The 24,662-nt window shown below is 43.6% G+C and overlaps 1 protein-coding gene across 3 annotated transcripts in view; it reads right to left on the reverse strand.

The window, feature by feature from the left end:
- The window catches only part of ERC2 (ELKS/RAB6-interacting/CAST family member 2), an 872,358-nt gene that overhangs the window by 18,103 nt on the left and 829,593 nt on the right, over window positions 1-24,662 (reverse strand). For all 3 annotated transcript variants that reach the window (XM_061622017.1, XM_061622019.1, XM_061622018.1), the window contains one exon: window positions 20,007-20,141. In XM_061622017.1, coding sequence (XP_061478001.1) covers window positions 20,007-20,141 — 135 coding nt within the window. The remainder of the gene's footprint in view (window positions 1-20,006; window positions 20,142-24,662) is intronic.

Below are 24,662 nucleotides of genomic sequence, written 5' to 3' on the forward strand. Positions count from 1 at the left end.
TTTTCTTTTCTCTGGCTCTTTTCCAATAGTGCTTCTGATACATATCTGGCCTTCTGCCTTTCGGAACCACACAATACGTTTTTGGGGAGGCATCCGGCTATGGTTTTGTGGTAAATCCCTAGAACTCCAACTCTGGAGTGATGTGCCTTGAGCTTGTGTTTGCTCTGCAATGAACGTTTTAATACTGTGTTCATCACTCGGCATGTTTCGGGTTTGCAGAACAACACTGCTGATGCCTTCTTCCTGTGCTCTACCTCGGGCGTGGCCGATACCAGTTTCACACCTTTGCAGTTCATGCTCTCCTAAAGGGGACAGGGTGTTACTTTAGGAAATATATCTGGCTGCCTTTCTGCTCTGGCCTTTAATTTCCAGGCGAAGTGCATTCAGGAGCCCACTATGAAAATCAAAGAGGGTTGGTCACATTCCACCCTAAGGCCGCCTGGTCCTATGTGGCCATTCACCCCTGAGGTACTCATGATGCTCCTGCCTTCAATTAGCACTTCGTGCTTCCCTCCTGACGAGGGAAAGTTATTCCAGGCAGTGGCCTTAACAGTTTTTAGGGAGCCTTTTGCCCTGGTAATGTATTAGCTTCAAGGCAAGTCACATCATGTTGAGCCCTGCGCTTACATTTCTGTGATGTTTTCAGTGCATACGCTCAATACGGACCAGGGGGGGTAGTAGCTGGGTGGTGAAGCTGAAGGGCTACCCATTGCCCACTCGGTGTCTGGCTTTGCTCTAAAGGAGCTTTCCTTCTGTCAGGCCAGCGGGCCAGCGCTATCTCTTCATATGCATCGATGGCTATGCAGTGACTAGATTTTAATTTTTGCTATGTTCCTAGGGCCATGAGGGCCTGTGGGTGAGATCCCTGAGTATAAGAGTTATATTTCTTTCATACAGGAGTGGCTGCGGCCGCTGGCCTCGTGACCATGCGTTCTGGATGCATTCTGGTCATACAAGCCAGCATTACCTGTTCATACATCTCGACAGATCTGCCCTAACCCAATTCTTTTCAAACTGGAGCGGCAGCACCTGCTGCCCTCATGGGCATGCGTTCAGATTGTATTCAGGCCATACGAGCCAGCGTTACTTTCCTTTCCCTGTGGAGCCTTTGGAATAGCGTCTGCCCTTGCTCCCAGCACTCAGAGAGTGTATCAGTGTGCCTTTCAAAAATTCCAGGCGTTTCGAGCCCACAATGCTCTGCATCTTGTTTGGCCAATTGTTATATCTCATTTGCTGCTGTTTACGTTATATTTAAAAGGGCAAATATTTCTGCCACAACTATCGCTGGACACCTCTCCACACTGGCCTTTATTTCCAAGGCAAGAGGATTGCAGGATCATTCTGTAGATTTTAGGGTCAGAAAGGTTCTTGAGGGTTGGTTGCATTCTGCTCCCAAGCCCACTGACCAGAGAAGGCCAATCACGCCCAATGTCCTCCTCCAGATCTTGCCTTTTTTCATTCTTTATGCTCATCTCTTGAGTCACACCTTTTGCCGCAGTAGCTCTGACGATGTTTTATGGTGCATTTCGCCCTAGTGAAGTATTGATTTCCTCAAAGCGTGATGTGTCCTATTGAGCCTTATGCTCTAGCAATTGCACGTTAAGTGCTGATTCTGAGACGTTCCCCTTAAGAGTCTCAAGGGTTGACCAAAGGGGCTGTGGAAGTGCTGTGTCTCTATGCAGCTGCCCAGTGACTGATTTATGCTCGGTTTCTGCAATCCGACAATTCCTCTCTGTTAGGCCAGCATTATCTCTTCGTCCATGTGGATGGCTCTGCCCTCACTCAGTTTCAGTTTTTGGCCGTTGTTCGGTAGGCCTTGTTGGCCAGTGGCCGTGATCCTGGAGTCTATGGGCTGCATTCTTTTCGTATTGGGGCGGCCATGGCAGCGGTCCTCAGGGGCATGGGCGTTGACAGTATCCAGACAGTTGGCGAGTGGCGGTCTGCAGCTTTTCAGTCGTATGTTCGGTATTGATTCTAAAGCTTTTTGTTTCTCCATTTCCCTTAGGTGCCCAGAGCCTTTCAGTCCCTGTGGGGATCGGCCTGTGTGGCCATTCTGTCCTATTTTGGGCCCGCCAGTGGGCTTTCTCTTCTGTTGCTGGGATGCAGCTGCAGCTTTCTGTGTGAGCTATAGTTAGCTGGGAGGCACAAAGGGCCATGTTGTGGGATGCATTTATGCTTTTGGTATGCCGAATCATGACTTTGGCTCATATGCCCCACATCTTGTTAGTTCAATTGGGTGAGAATGATTTTGTCCAGTGGCCAGATATGGATTTGCTGCTCAGGTTCATTCATGATTTAACTTGGCTCACACACGCATATCCAGATCTCATCGTTGTGTGGTCGGACATGCTCGAGAGGAGAGTTTGGAGGGGTGCTATTCACCCCAACAGGATTGATAGGTCCAGAAGGTGGTTTCATAAAAAGGTTAGGGACTTAGTGTTATTGCTTGGTGGAGTCTTTATTCCCCATTCATGGATACAGTTTCAATCCCCACATTTATTCCGGGATGATGGTGTTCATCTCTCGGAGACTGGGTGTGATTTGTTCTTGGAGGACCTTAAGTTGGGCTTGAGTTTTTTTTGTTTTCTTTGGGTTGAGGGGAACAAGCTTCAGCTGATCCCCTCTTGTGGCATGGAATTTGGGCAGGTGAGGTATTTGGGGAAAAAGGAAGGAGGCTGAGGCATTTTGGAAAGGGCACTCCCTAGGGAACCATCAGTACTTAATGTCTGGTGCAGATCTGGGGAGTGTCCCAGTGGGAACAGCTTGCGCATCATGGTGAACGCCTGTACGGTGGGGCCAGGATGCAGAAGTTGGAACCACATACCTGGCTCCAATAGCAAGGAGGGATGACTTTCCCCACATCCTTGGTGGGGAGTTACAGTCCAAGATGACTGACCTGATTTAAGATTGAGGGAGAATTCCCTACTAATTAGTCTGCACCTCACCTGTCCTAAGGAGTTAAAAACTGGATTAATTGGATTGAATTTGATTATGGCTTAATATTTGTTATATTTTAATAAATATAACATTATACCATAACTGTGTCACGAGTCTTTGGTGTGGTGGCAAAATAAATTGCATCCAAAAATTCTGAAAGGGGAGAGAAATTTTTGTTGCTATTCTCATGGGTGAGGTGCAGTTTTTTTGGGGGGAGGGGTCCTCTTACTTTCAAGGTGGTCAATGGGTGTCCTTTCTTTCATTCAATGAATCTGTACTCTGAAGCTTTCCAGGGTGCCCTTGTTTCCAGAAAACCTCACAACATTCTCGGCTGGGATTTCCTGTAAGCACAGGAAGATGGGCAGACTGCCTACTGTGCATCTGACAACTGTTCATGTTTTATTATATGTGATATCTTTTTGCTTTTAAAGAAATCAGGTAAAAATAAGAACTTTCCTTAAAAACAAAATCAGTGACTGCACTAATATCAGGTGTGCAGAAGCCAGCCTCCCTGGCTTCCTCTGCATCAATTATATTTCAGGGGAAGACATCGTTAAATAAATTTTCTCATGGGGCTGTTTCAGATCAGGAAGTGCAGGTTGCTGTGGAGGCATGAAAAGTAAAACACACACACTGCCCATGGCCACCTTGCAATGATAAAGTAAGCTCAACCTCACAGCCACAGACATTCTAAAGAAATTCTTAAGTGCTCTGAGAAATAGGCAGAAAAATTGAAGCCTCTTTTGCAGGGAGAGAAACGTTCAAGTCTCATGCAAGATGCCCACTGATTCCCCACTCCCACTGCAACTCTATGGATTGCAGGATTCCTTTTTGTTTCACTTTGTAATTCTACTCTCATATTCCCAGCCAGCTTTGGTTCATTTTACCCACTTCACCAGTTTAACTTTCTGCACGTTGTCAATCTAATTCTCAAAACAAAATTCTTAAATGAATTTTGGGTACAACTGTAGACACAGTTTTAATATTGTTTAATATTTTACTTACTTATTTATTTATTAGATTTGTTAGACGCCCATCTGGCAGAGGTTAATCTGCCACTCTGGGCAACGTACAACAAAATACAATACAATCCATGTAAAAACAATTCAAAAAGCAAACAGTATAAAATTTAAAACTGAATAAACCCCCACGGAACTACCCTCTGCCACCCTAACCCCCTTCCCAAGCCTGGTTAAAGAGCCAGGTTTTCAAGGCCCAATGAAAGCATAACAAGGAAGGGGCCTGATGGAGGTCAGTTGGCAAAGAATTCTAAAGTGAGGGAGCCACTACTGAAAAAGCTCTGGACCGTGTCCTCCCCAATCTCTCTGCTTTTGTTGGGGGAATAAGAAGCGAACCATTCAAGGATGATCTTGTAAGCCGGCGCCCCTGTTGCGAGTGGAGATGACTCTTTAGGTAAAGTGGGCCAGCCTCGTGGAGCGCCTTGAAAGTTAAAGCCAGGATCTTAAATTTGGCCCTAGCAACCACCGGTAGCCAGTGCAGTTCCTTAAGTGCTGGGGTAATATGATCACAGCGGCAGCAGCCCTTAATCAGGCGAGCCGCCGCATTCTGCACTAGCTGCAGCTTACAGACCGTTCTCCAGGGAAGACCCACATATAACGCATTACAATAGTCCAGCCGGGACAGAACCAGAGCATGTACCACATTAGGGAGCAGGTGGCTCGGAAGGTAAGGGCGTATCCTACGAATGAGGTGAAGTTGGTAAAGCGCCGCCCGACTAACAGCTGCTACATGTGCCTCCATGGATAGCTGGGAGTCAAGAATGACCCCCAAACTCTGGACGTGGTCTCTTAGGGGCAGTTGCATCCCATTAAGCACCAAATCCGTAATCCCCAGCTTCTCTTTATCACCCACCAACAGAACCTCAGTTTTATCGGGATTCAGTCTAAGTTTACTCCTGCTCATCCAATCCCTCACAGCCTCCAGACAATTTGACAGCCTTTCTATCGCCACCGGTGGGGGAGACTTAAATGAGAGGAAAATCTGGGTATCATCTGCGTATTGATGGAATTGCAGTCCAGATCTCCTGATGATATCTCTCAGTGGCCTTACATAGACATTAAATAACGTCGGGGAGAGGATAGAGCCCTGTGGTACCCCACATGTAAGAGGCCAAGGCTCCGAGACCTCCTCTCTCAGTACCACTCTCTGGTATCTCCCAGAGAGGAAGGAGCGGAACCACCGTAAAACGGTGCCTCCAATCCCCAGAGTCTCAAGGCGATCTAACAAGATATCGTGGTCGACAGTGTTGAAGGCCGCCGAAAGGTCCAGGAGAACAAGGAGAGTATGCTCCCCTCTATCTAGTGCCCTTCTCATGTCATCCACCAGGGCTACCAGGGCTGTTTCTGTCCCATGTCTGGGTCGGAATCCCGACTGAAATGGGTCAAGGTTGTTCACTTCATCTAAGTACGCCTGTAATTGGATCACCACCACCCGTTCGACCAATTTACCCAGGAATGGCAGATTTGAAACTGGGCGGAAGTTGTTTAAATCCAAGGGGTCTGAGGAGGCCTTTTTCAAAATTGGGGTTATTACTGCCTCTTTAAAGGCAGATGGCAGATGGCCTTCATCAAGAGACGCATTCACCATTGCCTTAATCCACCTGCCAAGTTTGTCTTTACAGCTCATAAGCCATGCTGGGCAAGGGTCGAGTATACAAGAAGTTGGTTTAAGTGAGGATAGGGCCCTGGTGATTTCCTCAGAGGAAGGAAGCTGGAAACTGTCCCAAGACCCTGAGGGTTCAATGGTCATTTCTGGTTCCTTTATTGAGGCTGTAGCAGGGGGAATAGAACTCTTGATGTAATCGATTTTGTCTGCAAAATGTTTTGCAAAGTCATTACAGGAGGCCAAGGCATGTTCTGTCGGGTCTGGCGCAGCTGGCCTCACCAAGCTCTGGACCACCTGAAACAATCTCCTTGGGCAGCTTTCCGCAGCAGCTATGGAGGCCACAAAAAACTCCCTTTTTGCTCTCCTCATTGCCATCCGGTAGGCGGCCGCTGCTACTCTACTCTTTCTATCCGCCTCTGCACGTGTCTTTTGCCAACGGCATTCAAGCCATCTTACCTCCCGCCGTAAGCCACGCAACCGTGGGGTGTACCAAGGTGCTGTCCTGCATCTATCTAAAGGGAGGGGGCATTTTGGGGTGAACCCAAAATATTAAAATATCATTTTAATATTGTCAGCCATTAGAAGATTTGGAGCGAGATGTCAGCAAATATGCTGATGATACTCAGCTCTATTTCTCAGTAATACCTGAATCAGTAGAGGCTGTGCAAGCTCTGGACTGGTGCCTGGATTCGATGGTGGGCTGGATGAGGGCCAACAAATTGACTCCAGCACTGTGGGTAGGTGGTTCCCAGGTCTGGATAATTGGTGAATTGCCTGCTTTGGATGGGCTTGTACTCCTCTGAAAGATCAGGTTCATAGTCTGGGGGTGCTCTCTTTGGGAGGAAGGATGGGATATAATAATATTGATGGTGATGATGATGATGAAGGAAGCAATGGGATTGGCTCCTACTCCTATTAGAATAGATGGCACTCCTCATTCTCCCTTGTAAGAAGCTTGCTCCTCACCCAAACACCAAGAGAGACATGTTGCATGTAATTTTATTAGCACTGTCAGAATAGAATTATTGATCTCCAAGTGGCACTTTAATCCCTTCTCCTGGGGAAACTGTCACCTATAAAATTTACAATGTTTCCTTCCAGCCACTAGGCTATGGAGTTGGCTGAACTGCTGTGGCTGGAATGGTAGTCCTCCCTCCTCTGCCTTTCCCTGGCAAAAGAGTTGTTCGGTTGTTGCCTGTGCTTTACTGCCAGAGGATTAGAAACTCTTCTTGAGGGCAGCTCTGGAGTTTATGAGGCAGAGTTGATTACAGCAATGCAGTGTATAAGGGGCTGCTCCTGAAAACCATTTGCAAACGTCAGTTCATTCAGAATATTAGACCAAATTAGATGCAATTTTATGTGCACAGTTTTTTTTATGCATATACCTACCATGCTGGTCCCAAGTAGGACTTCTGCAAGTGCAGATGGCTACATAATAGTTAGCCACCAAAATTAACTAGGTTGACATTTTTCAGTTTAAAAAGTCTAGCCACTTTTGTTGCTCTCTTTTTTTTCTGCTGTCATTGTGCTTTTGATATATAATATCTACTAGTTACACACTAGTAAGCAATGGTGTGGCAACAACTATTTTAGCTGGACCATAAGATTTTCCATCCTGCCACACCTTTCTACACCTGAGCTCTATGAATAGGTTAAGAGATTATTTTAACACTCTGCTCCAACTGTTGGTTGCTTTCAGACTACAGAACCCAAGGGAGGTGTGTTCTGGGCACATCTACCTGCCAGAAGACCAAGTGCTGTTGGCGTGTGTGTTTACGTGCACTTAAAAGCAGGGAGAGATCATTTGTCCAGATCAGATGATACTGCTGGTTTTATGTAACTTTAATAATTGGTACCTGAATTTGCTTGTCTTCCCTTTCCATTCCCCATAATTAGCCTGTGGACAGAGACTTATCTTTTAATCTCTGTACAGCTCTTAGGAAATTTTACGTGCTTTGTAAGTAATAAATAACAAAATCAACATTTAAAATAGATAGTCATGTCCATTTACTTATTACCTATAGCAGTTATTATAACTAAAAACATTTGGTTCCCTAATTTTGCTTCTCGATTTATGGAGAATGTATAATATTAATAATTGCAACGTATTCAGGCTGCACAGAAATCAGTAAATATGATGGAACTACCTAATTTCAGGGACCATTGGTTAATAGATTCTGATCCCATTGATAATAGACTGATTTTAGAATTAAGCTTCAAAGCTGTAGGGTTTATTTTAATATCGTTGGCAGATTGATGCAGAAATAGAATGGAACAGACTTATGGGTAAATAGATGTGAATGTGACATGGACTGGGAATAGACTGATTTGCCAGTCTTTAAATGGGTTCACGCCATACGTCTGAATTTGTATGTTTTTCTTAAATTAACTGCAGCATTGTTTCTGAATCATAAAATTTTCCAAGCAGTTAATATCAGTTACATTGAACAATCTCATCAGCAAACATATCAAGAATCTGATCAAATGAAGGGCCACAGTCTTATAACTCAGTTTAACTGCTCCCATATGACTAATATCTTTATACAATGAATTTGTTTTAGAATACTTGGTAGGATAAGAGTATCGATTAAAAATGCTTTCACAACACAGTCTTCACAATGTTCTTGAGTTAAACTCTTCTGGCTTCCTTCCTTTAGTCGAAAAGCCTGCCTGACAAGACTTGTCGCAGATGCCTTTCATGTCCCTGAGTGCAAAGAATTAACATCTCAACTTGAGTTAAGTAAATCTAGTGATAATAATGTGCTCATCTCATGAAATAGTTTTTTTAAATAAAAAAAACTGATATAAGGCATCTTCTTTTCTTATTGTCTGCAGCCTACAACTGATGCAATGAGTTGTCAAACATGTAACTACTGGCCCTGAGACTATGAAAGCTTTCTACATGTTGCAGACAATACTATTTTTTTACATACTGGTTGCCACATAAGGGATTTCATTTCTTGCAACAAATATATTTACTTGCTGTGGCCTGAAAAGACTTTATGTTTTTAAAATGTATAGGGCCATTAATAAACAATTCTGACAATGTGCTAATCCTCAGTCAGTTTATGGGAAACATGTAAGGTCAGCTAAAACTTGGTGATGCCTAGACCTGTACATACATCCAGAATTAACAGCTTCAATAGAGGAACACATCAGTCAGGAAACGTCACTGTCTGGGAAACAAAATTCTGCAGACCTATCCATATATCTTCAGCATGGCTGACTCAAAACAACTTGCCTTGTTTTAGATTCATGTTCATGGGTGTCAACAAGTATTTCCCTTTTTTTCCCAGCTACTTTTGACTCTCATTGTGACATGAATATGTGTGATGGTGTTCTTTGCACCATTTCCCATCTTCGTTGCCCCTCAGTACCATTTAGAATGATTAGCTATATGATATTGTGAGTGACTGTTCACTGTAAGCTTTCCTGATATTCCACATCTAACAATGACAATGTGACTGATTTCAGTAAAAGAAAAAAGAAAAGAAAACTGACTGGTTTCAGCAGGCAAAAGAGTCTGAACACAGTGAGGAACAGGGAGGAGGAGGAAAATGGCATTCAGAAGCACCTGGCCACTAGGAGGATTGGCTTCTCCACACAGCATTAAAAAGAAGCTGGGCTTTGTTAGTAATTTGGTTAGCTGTGCTAGATACTATTTGGCACAGCCCTAATATTATGAATTTGTCCCAAGAAACTTAGATCTAGGACCGGCTCAAACTTGTATCAATGAACTTGCAAGGGTTTAGCAATTTTAACCTTAGAAATAATTTCCATCGGCGTTAGGAATATAGGAAGCTGCCTTATACTAGACCAGGCTATATTTGTAGGCAAGGCTTCTTTAATCTGACTGACAGCAGCATTCCAGCGTCTCAGGCAAAAGCCTTTCCCATCCTGATCTTCTAACTGGAGTTGAATCTGGGGCCTTCTGCCATGCAAAGCATATGCTCTGCAAGGGAGCTTCGGTCTCTCCCCATGAACTTTTTCTTCCAAATTCACAGCTCTGCCCCTTAGCCACTGCTATGCAGAAGCTGCCACAAAAGAGCTTTCACAAAGGAAATAGAAAGGTAAAGGGGGTCTTCATCTGTCATTTGCAGGCAGTACAAAAAAAAACCCCATGGATTTTACTGGTGCATTTATATTTCATATTCTGGCCTGCTTGCATTGGCTGCCTGTATGTTTCCATGCTCGATTGAAGGTGCTGGTTTTAACCTATAAAGCCTTACACGGCTTAGAACCACAATACCTGATGGAACGCCTCTCCTGACATGAACCCACCCGTACACTATGCTCAATATCCAAGGCCGTCCTCCGGGTGCCTACTCCAAGGGAAGCTGGGAGGCTGTCAACAAGGAAGAGGGCCTTCTCAGTGGTGGCCCCCAAATTATGGAATGATCTGCCTGACGAGGTGCACCTGGCGCCAACACTTAGCTTTTCGGTGCCAGGTCAAGACTTTCCTCTTCTCCCAGGCATTTTAGCATGTGTTTTTAAATTGTTTTTTAACAAATTTTTAAATTGTTTTTAAATTGTTTTTTGTGTTTTAAAATTTGTATATTTCTTTTTATTGTTTTTAATTGCTGTAAACCGCCCAGAGAGCTTCGGCTATAGGGCGGTATATAAATGTAATAAATAAAATAAATAAATAAAATATCTACATATGGAGTAACTTAGAAATCAGTGCCGCTCCAGAAAAGCATACAAGCTACACAATTAACAGGATAGGGCTTAGGCATTAACCAGTCATGGGCTGAACTATTCTCTAGAAACTTATCTGAAGATTTTGGGGTGGGGGGTGGCTGAAAAGTACATATGAAAAAGGCAATTATTTTCAAAGAATGGCAAAATCTATACTCTTCCAGAGGTGGGAGACTTACTATTATGAGAGAACTTATGGCAGATGCTTTTTCAGTCTCTTTTGTAGTTTAACAGCACAGCAAGCAGTAGAGGAGATGCAATCGGCAGCCCCAGCATGGTTGCAATGGGTTACGCAGGTGGACTCAATGGGGACAACGATCTGTCATAATGTAGCATCACCCCAGGAGTACTGTTGCAGGAAAAGATGGCTGCCTCATGGTGCCCTCCTCCCCACAAAAGTTTTTAAAATTGCCCCCCCTTTTGTCGGGGCCAAATGGCATCATATGTTTACACCAGTACTAGCATTAATATCTTTCCAAGAAACTGTAAAAATTACCTCTGAAACTCTGATGGCAGCTGTTGGTAGCATGCAGGCAAAATATCTCTTTTAAAAATTAAACATGGCTGTTAACCATATGAGGTTTATTACTGTTTTGTGGTTTTACCCTAGTACTTGTGTAGTGGGTTACCAAGACACAGATGCAGCTTTGAGTGTAATGTGCAGCTCTGGGTAGAAAACACAGGCTTACATAATAAAAGCAGAGCACAATCAAATTGCAGAAATTATATGGAATGTTGAACAGCAAAACTTGGACTGAAAACATATGGTTCATTATTTTAAAAAATGCCAGAAAGGCAACAATTCATTTACAGTTCATTCATTTCTTCTTTAATAGTGGTCAGATACTTGCTGGTTTTCTGTATAATTATCTAATGACGTGATTAATCTGTGTTTTCTTACTTCATTAATCTGTTAGTTTCTTATTTTTCTTTTTCTTCATAATATTCCTACTATTTAAGGACAGAGCACTTTTACCATCTGTTTCTAGCTACTCTTTTCACCATGAGTCTGATCTTTGACAGAGCTGCCACTTCTCAGTTAAAATACAAATGGCCACAGATATGCAAATATTAAAATTAGCATGTACTGAAAATATGCTCAGCTAAGGTTGAGCTAAAAATACAGTAAAGCCCAACTAGATTGTAATTTAGTCTGGTTTAAATTTGGCCAGATTACCACTCTAGGTAATTCACACCTTTTGATACATGTTCTATTTATACCCCTCAAATATTCCCTACTTGTCTCAGAGAAAATACATCCAATTTTAGCTAATAATCCAATGCCTTAAAATGCCCAATAAATCTCACCCAGTTGCTTTTAAGTGTTCCTTTTAGGAACACGTCTGAGACCTAAATTAACCAGTGCTCCATTCACTCCTACACTGACTCAACTGTCATTTCCTCCATCTCCTCATACCCATGAGTTTCCAGTCAAAACTCACCCTTCCTCTCCAAGAGAAACCTCCAAGAGTTATTAATAACCAGCTTATTTTATGGTTCTCTAAAAGGAAGCCTGGATTCTTCCTTCAGAATTTGATTTCAAAGAGTTGTCAATACTAACAATTACTTTTTTCAAAAATGTTTTGGCTTGTCATTGGGGCTCCCAGCAAAGGGGTGCAAACAGAGCTGACCTTAGGGATGAGCAAGTGACATGGTCACCTGGAGTACCAAGCTGAGGGGGCATCAAGCTGACCTGAAGGAGGCATCAAGCAGAGCTGAGGGGGGAACTTAGCAGAGTTCAGTAGCTGTCCTGCCTGAACCCGCTGAAGTAAGGCACAAACATGGAGGTGCGCTTTTCTTTAGTAGTTTTAATGGAAAGTTTCAGTTCACATCACTTCATGAATCAGATTACAGGTTACACAGGATTCAGTAACATTACATGGCCACAGCATGGAGAAGTTCATCAGGAGGGCTTTAAACTGAATCCTAAGGGGGAAGGAGACATACACTTGGTGGTAACGACTGATGAAAGCTTGTGCACAGTAACAGGAACAGAGAGATCGGCTCTAATAGGGCCCAGTAACAATCCTCAGAAAAATGTAGTAAGGAAGCCAAACCACTAATCACATGGTCTGCGATGTCTGTATACTAATGCACAGAGCATGGGAAACAAGCAGGACAAACTTGAACTCTTAATACAGGAGGGCAATTACAACTTGATAGGTATAACCGAAACTTGGTGGGATGACTCCCATGACTGGAATACAGCAATTGAAGGATACAACTTGTTCAAAAAGAACAGAAGGAATAAAAAGGGAGGTGGAGTCACGCTATATGTTAAAAATATATATCCCTGCACAGAAATACAGGAAGATGAGCTTGGTAGCTCCACCGAGAGTATCTGGATTAAAATTAATGGCGCAAGTAATAAAAGGAATGTGGTGCTTGGAGTCTACTTCCGACCACCCAATCAAGGAGAAGACGAGAATGTAACTTTTGAAAAGCAAATTGCCAATGTTTCAAGGAGTCATGATGTAGTAGTAATGGGGGACTTCAATTATCCCGATATCTGTTGGGAGACAAATTCTGCCAAGCATGGCCCCTCCAAGAAATTTCTGACTTGTGTTGGAGATAATTTTCTCTTACAGAAAGTGAAGGAAGCAACCAGAGGATCAGCTATCCTGGACTTGATTCTAACCAATAGAGATGATTTGGTGGATGAAGTGGCAGTTCTGGGAACTCTGGGGGAAAGTGACCACACCATACTTGAATTCTTGATTTTAACAGAAGCAAAAGCTGAGAACAGCCATACGTGCACCCTGGACTTCAGGAAAGCTGGTTTTAATAAACTCAGAACAATTGTAAATACGCTTCCATGGCAAGTGACCCTAATGAAAAAAGGAGTCCAAGATGGGTCAGAGTTTCTAAAAAAGAAAAATCTAAAAGTGCAATGGCAAGCAATTCCAACAAGGAAAAAAGGGGGAAACAGCAGAAGAAGCCAATGTGGCTTCACAAAAAGCTTAGAGAGGACCTGAAAACAAAAAAGGACACATACAGGAAGTGGAAAGAAGGCCAGGCCACAAAGGATGAGTACAGGCAGGTATCACAGAATTGAAGGGATGGTGTCAGGAAGGCTAAAGCTGAGAATGAGCTGAGGTTAGCGAGGGATGCTAAAAGCAACAAAAAAGCTTTCTTCAGGTACGTCCAGAGTAAAAGACAGAGAAAGGAAATGGTGCCACAGCTACTCAATGAGGATGGCAAAATGATAACAGATGACAAAGAAAAGGCAGAAGTGCTCAATTCCTACTTTGGCTCAGTCTTCTTCCAAAAAAGGGGTCTATGACCCTTCCAGAAAACATGAAGTAGAAGGGACAGGATTGGAACTTGAGATTGATAGACAAATGGTCAAGGAATACCTAATCACTTTGAATGAGTTCAAATCAGCAGGGCCAGATAAACGGCATCCTAGAGTATTGAAGGAACTGGCTGAAGAACCCTCAGAACTGCTGTCTATTATCTTTATGAAATTGTGGAGGACTAGTGAAGTGCCGGATGACTGGAGGAGAGCTAATGTTGTCCCTATCTTCAAAAAAGGGCAAACAGGAGGAACCGGGGAACTACAGACCAGTCAGCCTAACACGAATCCCTGGAAAAACTCTGGAGCATATTATAAAGCAGTCAATCTGTAAGCACCTTGAAAACAATGCAGTGATTACTAGGAGCTGTCGTGCCCAGAGTTTGACACAGGAGTCGGAGGAGAGTCTGGCAATAATTCTTGCTTTATTAGAGTTACCGTTACACCAAAGGCAGTGCGCATCATAGGCCTGGCTAGAGTAGCTCACAACTGATGCTAACTATGCTAACTAAGCATCCTCTGCAGTGTATGGAGTAAGTTGACTCAGCACCCCAATCAAAGGGGTGCCGCCGTAAGTAGGAAAGGTCTTCGCTTGTAATCTCTGACTCCTTCGAAGACTCTCCCTCTGACCGAACTGCTTCTCGCATTGTCTCACACGGGGTGAAGGGGGGCGAGCCTCCGCCTGCTCATCAGACAGTATAGGCTCACTAGGTGCTGGCTTGACTTCAGGGGGCGGGGAGCGAGTTGGGGGAAAATGTTTGAAGGTCCAGGTGGGGCAACCTGGGGGGTTGGAGTTGGCACGTGTGCGAGATCGCTCCCCAACAACTCTGGCAGCCCGTTTGCAGGTGGCAAGATGCTATCAGGTGGAACAGGCTCTAAGACGCCCGGGGAAGAATCCAGAGAAATTGAAGGGTTGCTAATGCTCCCCCCTCCCTCAAGGCTCTCAGAAATCTCATCCTCCTCTGCCCATTCGCTCTGAGGCGTTTGGAGTAACTGGAGCTCAACAGGAGCCAACATGGATTTATGAAGAACAAATCCTGTCAGACTAATCTTATCTCATTTTTTGATTGGGTAAAATCCTTGGTAGACTGTGGGAATACTATGAACATAATATATCTCGACTTCAGCAAAGCTTTTGACAAAGTGCCCCATGATATTCTGATTAGCAAGCTAGCTAAATGTGGGCTGGGTGGAACAACTATCAGGTAGATTCACAGTTGGCTCCAGAATCGTACTCAAAGAGTGCTTATCAATGGTTCTTTCACAAACTGGGTGGAAGTAACGGGTGGGGTACCACAGGGCTCAGTCCTGGGCCAGTGCTCTTCAACATTTTTATTAATGACTTGCATGAGGAGGTACAAAGCATGCTTATCAAATTTGCAGTTGATACAAAATTGGGGGGGCATAGCTAATACCGTGGAAGGCAGAAAGAAAATTCAAAGGGATCTTGATAGGCTGGAGCATTGGGCTGAAAACAACAGAATGAAATTCAACAGGGATAAATGCAAAGTTCTACACTTAGGAAAAAGAAACCAAATGCACAGTTATAAGATGGGGGATTCTTGGCTCAGCAATACGACATGTGAGAAGGATCTTGGAATTGTTGTTGATCACAAGCTGAATATGAGCCGACAGTGTGATGTGGCTGCAAAAAAGGCAAATGCTATATTAGGCTGCATTAACAGAAGTATAGTTTCCAAATCATGTGAAGTATTAGCTCCCCTCTATTCAGCACTGGTTAGGCCTCATCTTGAATACTGCGTCCAATTCTGGTCTCCACACTCAGGGCCAGTCCCAGGCATGCCACGTCCCTTGGGCACCAGCCTGCCCCGGGCCCCAGCACTCCCCTTCTGCTATTCATGGCAGGATTGGTACTGTGGATCGCAGGGTGGGAGATCCGAAGCCGCCTGCCATTCCCCCGTTCTACTTACCTTTCTCTGTGCTGTTTTTTCAGTGGCGCACACTGCACGCACAGGTTTGCCATCTTGATTCAGCCCCTTAGGAATACCTTGGCTGCCAACTTGATTGATGGCAAACCTGTGCGCACACCACACGCAGCCACAAAAAACAGCAGAGAGAAAGGTAGGTGAAGCGGGGGAATGGCAGGCGGCTCTGAAGCTCCTGCCCTGCTATCCACAGCAGGATTGTTGCTGCGGATTGTGGAAGGGGAGCGCAGGGGCCTTCAGCCAGTGCCCCACCTGGCTGCCCTTTAGAATTGGCCCTGTCCACACTTCAAGAAGGATGCAGACAAACTGGAACAGGTTCAGAGGAGGGCAACAAGGATGAACAAGGGACTGGAAACAAAGTCCTATGAGGAGAGACTGAAAGAACTGGGCATGTTTAGCCTTCAGAAGAGAAGACTGTGGGGAGATATGATAGCACTCTTCAAGCACATGAAAGGTTGTCACACACAGGAGGGCCGGGATCTCTTCTCAATCATCCCAGAGTGCAGGGCACGGAATAATGGGCTCAAGTTGCAGGAAGCCAGATTTCGACTGGACATCAGGAAAAACTTCCTAACTGTTAGAGCCATACGACAATGGAACCAATTACTAGAGAGGTAGTGGGCTCTCCAACACTGGAGGCATCCAAGAGGCAGCTGGACAGCCATCTGTCGGGAATGCTTTGATTTGGATTCCTGCATTGAGCAGGGGGTTGGACTTGATGGCCTTATAGGCTCCTTCCAACTCTACTATTCTATGATTCTATTCTATGATTCTATTCTACTAGGAATAACAAAGCATGACTATACTGCACTAAGATGTCATAGCAGCAACTAGATATGCCTCCTTACCACTGTTAAGTAAGGATGGGCGGGCACCCTACTTGCATGGACTGTGTCACTGTGGAGACTGTACACACAGATGAGTGCTCCTTCTCAAAGGTACAGTGAGGGCTCATTTAGATTTCGGTGCCACAGCCTATGTGTCCAAGGTGAGGGCGGTTGGGCCTCCTCCTTAACATCTCCCTCAGGAGGGGACCTGCTCAGCGGCGGTGGGGTGAGTGAGGAATGGGGGCAAAGGTAAGGGGGTGAGACAACTTCCTGATTGGGCAGTGCCTACCCAGTAGTAAATGGAGCTATAGGGGCACAGCTGTCACTGTCAGAAACACGGAAGCCTTCAAGCTCACCTGCATCTGGGGGAATGTCACTGGTGCCTTCCCATTGGTCCAAGTCTATCTCCTCTTCCTCCTCCTCATTGCTCCATTCCCAACCCACAGGACTCATGACAGTAGCAGTGTTTTTTGAATGAACTATCTGTAGTGAGCTAGGGTGGCAACAAGCGTCTGTAACCTTTTTTTTCAAGGTTCTACAGTTTCAAGCAATCTTGATGCAATTAGCTTTAAACTATATTTCTTTTTCAATTTCCACTTTGACATCATTTGCACTAGGTAAACATCAGCAGAACACAGCTTATTTGAGACAAGGTTACCAAACACCACTTCAAATGCTACAAACACTATAAAGCACTATATAAAGAATAACAATAAAATAAAGCCATAAGCGGTCAGCTAGATATCTTTTTTATTTATAACTTTTCTTTATTATTTTAAAAGATAAAAATAATGAATATTCTAAAAGAAAGAATGCTTACTGAAAGACAGGAACTGCCACAAAACAAAACAAAAATGTTAAGTGTAAAATATGTGATAGCTGAGGAGGGAGTGATGGAACTCAAGTAGGAGAGCTTGCAGCAGCAACCATTTTGTGTATGTGTTGAGCATAATAAGGAATATAAGCCAACAACTCCATAAGGCCTTATAGCTCCATGAGAGTCATCCTTTGAAAGCTATCTACAGCACACAGCAGAGACTTTATTGGGATCCTAGAACTGGAACAGGAGTGCACTGAATGTAAAGCAGCAAATGAGGAAGGTTGCATGGTGGTGATGGTGGAACAGGTGAAGGAAGGGGGTGAAAGTAGGCGGAGGTTTATCTTCCTGACTGGGTCGGGCTTCCTCACTGGCAATGGGATCGATGGGGCAGAACTGTCACTGGCTAGAGTATGGGAACTTGCAGTTGCCAGCTTGCAGTGCCTCTAGACAAGTCACTGGTGCCTTCTTTCCATTCAAAGTCCAACTCCTCCCCGTTCCCGCCATCCCATACCCTATCCGCAGGGCTCCTGACACTAGAGGAGTCTAAACCAATCATGGTAAAGTAAATGTTTTCTTTATGTCTGAGCAGCAATAGAGATAAGATTACCAGACAGGTTTATGACTGGCTCAGCCCAAGTAGCCCCGGTTACAGAGTTTGTTGTCAGGAGAGAAGGAACAGGGAAGGCCTTAAGGAAGGATTCTGTGGCAGAACAGATAATCTGTTCTTGTCACAGAAAGAACTCCAGGCTGGCCGGGGGGAAAGTTCAAGTAATGAGTGAGTGAGTGAATGCCCCCTAAGATTTCCAGACAAGGTGCCACTGGAGAGTAATTTACTGTGGCACTTAGCACAGGGAAAGATGTAGGAGTGGTGTCAAGCCAGGTCTTAAGGGAGGAATCCTTCCTGAGTAGTGGAGAAGACCAGGAGCAGGCCAGAACCAGAAGATCTGTGAGACAACTCCAGAAAGCAGAAAGAAGCTTTGCCAGAAGAAGTTTGGAGGGAGTGCTCAGGAGAAGCACAACCTGATCTCTATTCCTGTATCCCCATGCAAACAAAAAGTGAAGCACACCTATCATTCTGCTTGATCCCAGGGCAAGAGGGAGATGCAGGCAAAGAATTCTCACATGTAGTACATGCATGCAATGATTCTCACATTTGGGCTCCAGCTTTCTACACACATGCCTGGGCCCTTGTAGGGGGTAGCAGCAGGACCCCCAACATCACACCTGCACTGGACCCCATAAACCTTCTGGGTGGCTGGGCAGCCCTGCAAAACTGACCATTGTGTGTCTGTGTATGTGCTGAAGGCACTCCTCGCCCAGGGCATCATTTATCCTAGGGCCTGCTCTGGGTGCGCACTGTGTGGTTAAGTTGGGGAGGCATTTTGGCTCAGGATTAGTAGCCTCACATGCTAGCAGAGCTAGTCAGCTACTTCACCAATGGTCTGGCTCACCATCTCTCTGCTCCTGTAGCCCTCGAGGTGATGGAAAGAGCTTCAAGTGCTAGCCATGAACCCAGGCAACTGAAACAAAGACCTCTGGACCTAGGTCAGGAATGGCTTCTCAGTGTTGCTGGCAGAGCCGCCCCTAGGCATCGGGAAGTGGGGCAGTTGCCCTGGGCCCCACGCTTTGGGGGGCCCCCACACTTGGTGATCTGCTCACCAGCCGGCTCCTCCCTGCCTGCCTGCTCGCCTTTGCCATGCCAGGCAGGGCGCAATGCTCGCTTGCTCTCTTTCTCTCTGCCCAGGACAGGGGCTCGCTTGCCTGCCTGCCTGCCCGCCATGCTGAAGCCACCCTGCCACCACTGCTCCTGCTGCGGTCAGTGAGCGGTAGCCACCCCGGGGACAGCGAGCTGGGCCAGCAGTTCCGGGACTGGTGCCTGCGCACCTATGGCGACTCAACCAAGACGGTGACCTGGAGCAAATGTGGGGGACCCCCAACTATGCTTTTGCCCGGGCCCCGCACATGCTAAGGGAGGGCCTGGTTGCTGGGGTTTACTCCTCCTCCAAAGAGGCCTCAGTTCCAGATCTGGGCAGGGTTGACACCCCCTCACCTTGTGCAGTCCTCACACTCCTCTATCCAATGTCATCTACCATGACTAAAAATTTAAGCACGTTCCTGCTTCTTCCGCTTCGCACATGATGCATCATGTCAAGATCATGTTTCTCCCTGACACCTCTGTCTGAAGTCCATCTAAGGTAAAGCACTTGGGTCCTTCCCATAAGCTCAGCCACTTTCAATTTCTCCTCAATTTCTATTATAAAATGTATGGCAAATCCAGTGTTCTTGGTGCTGACAGAAAATACCCTAGGCATTCTACAATATTGCAGGTTCACTTTCTAAAACCAGAAGCAACGAAAATTGCTGAGCTGTTTTGATAATTTGATACTATAGGACAACATGTATCTGAAAATGTACTTTTATAAGATCAATATTATGTTACTACTGGTGTGCAGATTCAACCCAATTACATTCTTATGACCAGGCGGAGTTCATAAAAGACAACCATAATAAATTATACTTGAATAGAACAGCTATCTAAACAAAAACCCTAAAGTGCATTTTAAAAAGCAATTCTTCAGAAACATTACTTTTAATAGTTGAATCAGGACTCAGAAATGCTATGAAAGCAAAAGGAGGAAAGAAAACCATAACAAGAGTAACAAAAAGCCAAACGGAAAGAGGAAGGAAACGATTTAGATTCTCTGAGTGATGGAAATAAATAACAAAGCTATTAGTTTTCAGTTCAAAGAGCATATCTCATACTTGTTTATTCTTCCTTTTGAACATTTATTTTATCTTGAAAATTGGCATGGTAAAAGCGTAAGTGTAAAGGTAAAGAAAGGAGACACATGACTGACCTGTTCTGGAGAAGGTCTATGATTGGAGTGCTGTGTCCTCCCAGGAGATCTGTGATGGTGGTGGTGGTGATGGTGGTGGTAGTGGTGATGGTCATCATCATAGCTGTCTGCCATCAGTTTCATCCTGTTCTGTGTCTGTTGGGATTGAAGCAAACAAAATGCCACTAAGTGTTAGAATGCACTAATCAAATAAAATGTTACCTGGGTCTGCATGATGATACTAACAATACCCCCCCCCAAAAAAAAACCGATTCTAAATTTCATTCAAAGTTCTGAGATTTAAATCTTATACCTGCCTGCACATCTTGTGACCAACCAAGCTGAAGATAACCAGCCAGTGCTTATGGTACCCTACCAGGCAGACATGGATGGTCATGTATCTAGTAGGCCACTTTGCAACCGCAGTTCTGCACTGTTAACATGCAGGTTTATAAGGTATCTAGGTTTATAAGGTTGTTGTTGTTATGTGCCTTCAAGTTGATTACGACTTATGGTGACACTATGAATCAGTGACCTCCAATAGCATCTGTTATAAATCACCCTGTTCAGATCTTGTAAGTTCAGGTCTGTGGCTTCCTTTATGGAATCAATACATCTCTTGTTTGGTCTTCCTCTTTTTCTACTCCCTTCTGTTTTTCCCAGCATTATTGTCTTTTCTAGTGAATCATGTCTTCTCATTATGTGTCCAAAGTATGATAACAAAGTATGATAAAATCAAGTAATCAAAAAGTATGTCAAAGTATGATAAAAGTATGATATGACTAGAGTCTTACTCAGACCAAAGTCTAGAGAACTCACACCTTTATATCGCCACTCTCTTAGTTGCCTGCGGTGAGTAAAAATTCTGGAATTTTTTATATCTGGGAAACTTTTATAAATTGGAAGAAAGTTTTCTGTTTGACTTGGGGAACATCAAAGTATCACACAGGATTTACAGAGGCACATGAAGATGAGAGAACTAGTACAATGCTTGTGGACCTCTATGGACATATTAGCAAAGCTTCTTTAAGGAGTACACAGGTTGACCATGTTCAACAAGACTTTTGGCTCTTTTAATTTGAGCAGGAAACTCCTCCCTCCAACTTCCATGGCAGTTGAGTATATGCAAGTACTGGGGAGCATCTAGAGAAGCTTTCTAAACTGTGACATGACTAAGCAAAATCAGACTGTTCCTCACGCAGCAGCCCCTAAGCAATTGCCACAGGGAGAAAGCATGCTTGCCTTCACATTTACAACACCGGGGGATTGGGGTTGGGGTTGCGGATATATATGTTTCTAGAAAGCTCATATTCTGGCATCAATGGTAAAACTGGATGGTAAAATATACATTTTTTTTGCTTTGTAGATTGAACTTTTATTTATAAGTAACTGTTCCTCTGAAGACTCAGAATACTAGTCTGCAGAAAACTCAGAATACTTGTCTTCAGAGGTGCACATTAAAGGCTTGCTGTTCAGTCTATAAGCACATCTAGCTGGTATTTCTGTTGTAATTTCTGGTACAGTTTTACACAGCGTTGGATAAAGAGTAAACACTGGTGTACAACCAACCTGTGCCACATTCCTAACAGAACTACAAAACATGTTACTTGCACCAACAAACACCTGCAGTCATTTCCATTTTATTGTCATATTCTACCTCCTGCAATTCATAATTCAGATGCCAACTAATTACAATTTGACACCTTTTACTCATATCAGTCTATATAATTTGTGATATGTTTGGAGAAGTAACGATAGACACAAACAAAATTCAATATAACATGTCATACCCTTATTCTCTAGAGCAGCCTTTCCCAACCAGTGTGCCTCCAGATGTTGTTCGACCACAACTCCCATCAGCCTCAGCCAGCATTGCCAATGACTGAGGCTGATGGGAGTTGTGGTCCAACAACATCTGGAGGCACACTGGTTGGGAAAGGCTGCTCTAGAGCAAGGATAGGATGCCTGCACTCCTGAATCTTCCTTTGCAGCCTCAGCTTTCATTCAAGCTGTGCTTCCAAAGACTGCAAAAGAAGATTCAAGTTGCAGCTACAATGATTCTTCCTTTTTAGCTCTGGCTTGAATTCTTCCTTTGTAGCTCTGGCTGTAAAGAAAGATTCATTAGCACACTCTAAGTGGGCTCTTGATTCTTCCTTTCCAACTTTAATTCAGCACTTTCTTAAAAATGACATCCTTTTCCGTCACTGCAGGTGGTGCCAAATTCTACCAGCAGCTGCAAAGGAATAATTGGGAGCACACTTAGAGTGTGCTCCCAAACCTTTTAGGTTTGATACCCTGGCTTTATCTGCCCTGCACCTTACATTATATGATGTCAGGTGATGGACAGGTAGGTGTGATTTTTGCCAAACCACACCACAGGCTAAGTGGGGAGGCCTGACAGGCCTAATTAGGCCCATTGGCTGGAGTTTCCCCACTGCTACTCTAGGTGCAGGATCCTGCAATCATGCCTAAATATCTCTGACAAGGCAATTGCTGTTGGTTTTCTGGAGTCAGATTTGGGAACCAGCTGAGCACAATGTGGCAGGAAAAACTTTCATATGCATATCACATTTGTATGTCTTTACAGTGATGCAGTCATGGAACTCGACTGCAAGAGCAATTCTATGAATATTAATAAAAAAGAATGAATTAACTCTTAGAGTGAGGCTAATGCAACATTCTTCTTAAAGGCCAAAAATGTTACCTAGAGGACAATGTGGGTTTTACTTTTCATTGAATGACTGAAGCCATAATTTGATACGAATTGGCAGCTGGCATCCTAAATTGGAGCAAACCATAGAATAAAGAAAGCTTGTTACTGACCTGTAGTTGAATGTTCTTTACTGAGTCTTAAACATAGCAACAAATCATATGGTGAAAACACATTTCCCATCCACACAGTGCCAAGTATTCTAATATATTTCAAGGACTGACCCTACTCCAAATATGTGTCTCCAGCAAGAAGCATTTTCTACCAGGAAGGAGGAAGATGTTCTCAGGTTCTTAGCAATTAGGTTCTTGGCAAATAGCACTTCAGTTACTGTAAGCCTTACAATATCTTTCTCCTTTGAGATAAATTCTTAAAGTTGTATTTATTTTCCTATCGATGTATGGCCTTAAATGTCCTACCTTTGAACTGTACCCTATAAAAATGAATAAGTTAAATAAGATGATATATGCATTCCTGAAAATGTTTCCTGTAATGAGGTGTTGGGGATTAGGCTTGTCATGGGAGAAGAACTGTGAATGGATGATGCCATCTTCTTACTTTGGTGCTGAAATATAAATAAACCACTTTTAATATTTCTTCCTGAGGAATCCAGCCCTTAGCAAAAGCAGGCACGCAAAACTATTACTAACAGAGATTTCAAAGTTTGATTAGCCATCCTACACTTTTTATGTCTCTTGACTGTAGTTTCAGGACAAGAGTATTTGTTTTGATATGTTATTGCTTGGCCAGGATGATAGGAAAAAAGTTAAAGGCTATATTTTGGTTTCTCTTGTGGTCCGGTTATAAGAAAATATGAACTTCTGTACTGAACTACTCTTTCTCGGGACATTTCTTTGACTTTAAAATGTGGATTTCAACAGTCTTTTGTGGTTTGAAGCTGCCAAATATGCCACAATCATATTGAGGTTTTTGGGGAAAGGGGGAGTACAAAGCGACTAGAGAACACAGGATGATTATAATTATCTTTATCTAGCTTGTAAACCAAATACTGTGAATTACTGCAGTAGGCTTTGAAATGCCAGGTATAGTTTTATTCCAGGAAGAAATTAATTAACTAGACTGGAATTTGTCCAGGACCCCAAGGGCTTTATACCTCTACACTTGCAAAAAATGCCATGGGATTTTTATTGACCACATGTGTTTAAAAGCTTAGTTTATCTGTGGAGGGAAACTATGCACTTCCAAAAGCACTATGTCCCATAAAAATGTGCTGAATAATATTGATGTGGAGGGAAGAGTGCCACCTACTGACTTCATAGTGCCACCACTTCCTGCACTTTCCTGGATTTCCTTAACAAATCTGGTCCTACTTAACATGGAACAGCAAAGCAGAATAAAACTCTATGCTTTACTATTTGATTGTGGATGCATGTCTGTATGTATAGAACATGCTAGACTCTCTAAATTTTAGAATATATTTCAGAAAATGCAGAAGCAATATATTAAGATTGAACTTAGCAGCCTAAGTCTTTTGTAACTAATATTTAATAGTTTAAACAATGCAGTTCATAACTCTGTGGAACTAAGATTTCCCCTACAAGGCATTTTAACTCCAGTGTTTTAAAAAATGATTTCAGTTACTTAAGTGCAATAGCAGCATTTAACCTTCAAATGTATCTTCATGGTTTGTTTCAATAGCAGGAAGTTCAGTTATAGTACCATCCTGGCAACAGTGTGGTACAGAATGAAAAGGAATGAATGTTTGACACATTTTGGTCCCCTCTTTGGAATTATGTCTGGCCAGATTCCTATGAAAACTTGCTATAGGAGTTATGTGTGCATAGAAATTGAGAATATGGGTATGGCACAGGTATGAAGCCAGTTATTCAATGGGAAAATGTGATTTGAAAGAACTATAACTCCTTTTCCACAACACATTTGTCTGGGGTATACCCAGACTCTACCATGCCCATTGATCCTTAAAGATTATCACACCGTTAAGCAGC

Source organism: Rhineura floridana, chromosome 3 (genome assembly GCF_030035675.1).
Source record: "Rhineura floridana isolate rRhiFlo1 chromosome 3, rRhiFlo1.hap2, whole genome shotgun sequence".
NCBI lineage: Eukaryota > Metazoa > Chordata > Lepidosauria > Squamata > Rhineuridae > Rhineura > Rhineura floridana.